A 3011-nucleotide genomic window follows, 5' to 3' on the forward strand; every position below is an offset into this window, starting at 1 on the left:
GTGGAGGTGATGAGTTGCTTGTTCCTCCCCTGCCCATCACTAGGTTGCATGCTTAGTTCTGTTTTCAGGGTCCCTTACTGTATTATGCAGCAGAGAAATCCCACTGAGCATGCTTCCCTGTGGCATTGTGTGCAGCTCATCTGTTTTGTTGTATGTGCTTTGTCAAGATAATGTGATAACCCCCCAAAAAGTGTTGTCTGACGATTCCCCTGCAGAGCTGGCTCCGGGGATCGCTGCTTTGTGGGCTATTCCTGTGTTTCAGAAGGCTGCCTTCGGAAGCTTGGGGAGTGCACTTCGGTCCCCACCAGTTCACTCCCAAGGGAGGGAAGAATCTGCTTTTTCCTCTGGGGATCAGAACGTCATGCATGGGTTCAAAACAGTCTGTTCCAGCTCCCTCTGCTGGCACATGCTCTGGGAGAGTGACTCCAGACATTCCTCTCTGAAGCTTCTACACGTTTCTTTTCACTAGGTTCTTAGCAGTAGGATAAAGACAATGAAAAACCTATTACAGCTTTGATTCTTTTTTTTTTTTTAAAGTTCTGCACACAAACTCATGCCTCATTTGCAACGGCCAACTCGGAGTCTGTACATAGAAAAAGCTGTTTGCGCATCTGAGCAACTGAATACAAAAAATTCTTGTGTACATGTGTCTCCTGTGGCACAGGAGGCTGCAAGCCAAACGTGTGTGCAACTGCCCATGTGCTGTTTAGAAAACCAAGGTTGGGTTAGGGCCCGTCTCTCTTTCTATATGCCTTGCAGCCCCCCTGAAAGCTGGTCTTTACTCTTTGTTCTGAGTGAATTTTGATGTATAGGCAGTGGTGTTTTTTTTTCTGTCAGCCCTAAAGTTGAAATGCGAAATCAGACCAGGAAGATGGCTACTAAGTGAGTCCATTCTTGCATTTAAGATGACTGCTATCTTGGTTGATGCTAGGGATTGAACCCTGGACTTCTGGAGCTGCACACCTCAGCTGTTAGAGTGAACTAAGGCTCCCAGCCTCTGTGGACAGGCATGGGTACTTGTTCATCTGGGGGTTATGTATTTTCCTGTTAGTTGCTAGTTCTAATGAAGCTAATGATCGGTGCCTGTCAGTGAGCCAGTCCTGTGGCTATGAATTTCAGGCCCTGTGCACCCCTTCAGTCATACTTGCTATGGCAGCATGTAGTATAGAGGTAGTTTTTCAGCCTTTAGTCCCCTCTCATCTTCTCTCACTATTTCCATTATGACCTCAATGCCAGCCCCTTAGACTCATGGCTCACAGCACCGTGTTGCTTTTGCAGTGTGCTGTCAAAGCCCTGTTTGACTACAAGGCACAGCGGGACGACGAGCTCACCTTCACAAAGAATGCCATCATCCAGAACGTGGAGAAACAGGAAGGAGGCTGGTGAGTTTGCCCCATGCCGCCCCTCAGGGTGATGGAGATGTTTGGCCTTCCTGACTTGTAACTAGACACCTGCTAGAACACAGCTTCCCATGTCTGCAGTCTCTGAGGGGTGCAAGGGCATGAAGACTAAACTTGCCCTTGGACTCCTACGTGTTGTCCCGTCCAATCTGTGTAATGGTACTATGTGGGGGAGGAGACTTAAGGAGTGTTGCTTCTATCACCTTTTCTCATTCCCTGGCCTGTGGGTAAAGCAAGGATGCCAGGCTCCAACACATCTCCCTAGGGCCAGAAAGCTTCCAGCAAAGCCTAGTGAATGCAGTGGAGCTTCAGGGGTGATTTTGGAGGGGGCTGTCAAGAGGTGTGCGTGCACGTGCGTGCGCACGCGCAGTTTCACCACCACCACAGCTCACTCCCCCATTCTCTTTTAATGAACCATTTGTTATCTAGCCTGGTTACACCATTATCTGCCATTTCAGTCTCCTTTGCCAGACTCCTCTGGGGGGAGCCATGGGTATTGCTCAGCCAGCAGGATTCTCACTGAAGGGGACCCAGTGTTTTGCCAACTGTGGGCATTAGAAGCTGCGACATTCATGAGGTGGAAAGTTCAAGGACTCCAGTCATTTGTGCCCATCTGTTCTGGCCTGAGCAGAAACCACAGAAGCGCCGAGGCTGCTGCTGCAGGGGTTGTTATTACGTGTCTTGTGCCGCTGGTGACTGTTCTAGGAGGGCTACAGCTTGTGTCTTTTGCAGGTGGAGAGGGGATTATGGAGGCAAGAAGCAGCTGTGGTTTCCTTCCAACTATGTGGAGGAAATAGTCAGTCCCATGGGTCTGGAGCCTGAAAGGGAGGTAAGCACAAATTGGTGTAGTTTGGAGGGGCAACATGGTGAACAGAGAGAGAGGGTGGATTATGGTCTTGAGGCAGGCTGAGCTATTGTTAAGTCCCAAGGGCAGTTCTCCTCTCCTGACTGCTCCTCACAGATGACTGTTCTAGCGTGACCTGTATAGAAACAGACTTGTTGCTGCACCAGCATCACTTCTAACCCACTGGCCTGTGATCTCTTCTCAATAGCAGCTAGATGAGAACAGTCCCCTGGGAGACCTGCTTGGAGGTGTCCTTGATGTACCGTCCTGTCAGATAGGTAAGTGAATGTGGGGAGGGGATTGGGATCCTGGTTTCTCTTTTTAGTCTCCTGCGTTGGTCCTGGAGAGACCATTGCTTGGTGTGAAGGCCCTCATCTCTCCTTCCTTCTCCTCCCCCTCCAGCTGCTATCCTGTTTGCAGCTAGTCCTTTGTGGCATAGTGATCTCTAGGCAGCAGCTCCTCTCCTGCCCCTAGGATGCCTTCTGCCCCCTGGATTAGAGGTGCACCAATATATTGATCCGTATCGGATTGGCACCAATAAAAGAAAAATTGATACTGTCAGCAATTGGCTTTTTTTGGCTGGTGTAGTCAATTAATGTCACTGATTAAATGCTGTGTGCATGCGAGGACCCTGGGGGAGGTGTGGGGGGGCACGTGTCTCCACATTTATACACAAGGCGAGGGTGGGCTGCCTGTCACAGGCCCAGGGCCAGAGGCTGCACTCAGGGCAGGCGGGCGGCAGCAGTGGAGGGGCTGGGGGGGGGGGG

At 50.5% G+C, this 3011-nt stretch overlaps 1 protein-coding gene across 2 annotated transcripts in view; it reads left to right on the forward strand.

Moving 5' to 3' along the window:
* Positions 1 to 3011, forward strand: part of PLCG1 (phospholipase C gamma 1) — a 159756-nt gene that overhangs the window by 145707 nt on the left and 11038 nt on the right. For both annotated transcript variants that reach the window (XM_019509788.1, XM_019509789.1), the window contains exons 21-23: positions 1279 to 1382; positions 2133 to 2229; positions 2453 to 2522. In XM_019509788.1, the coding sequence (XP_019365333.1) occupies positions 1279 to 1382; positions 2133 to 2229; positions 2453 to 2522 (271 nt within the window). The remainder of the gene's footprint in view (positions 1 to 1278; positions 1383 to 2132; positions 2230 to 2452; positions 2523 to 3011) is intronic.

This window comes from Gavialis gangeticus, unplaced genomic scaffold (assembly GCF_001723915.1).
Source record: "Gavialis gangeticus isolate Ggan-Ray unplaced genomic scaffold, GavGan_comp1, whole genome shotgun sequence".
NCBI lineage: Eukaryota > Metazoa > Chordata > Crocodylia > Gavialidae > Gavialis > Gavialis gangeticus.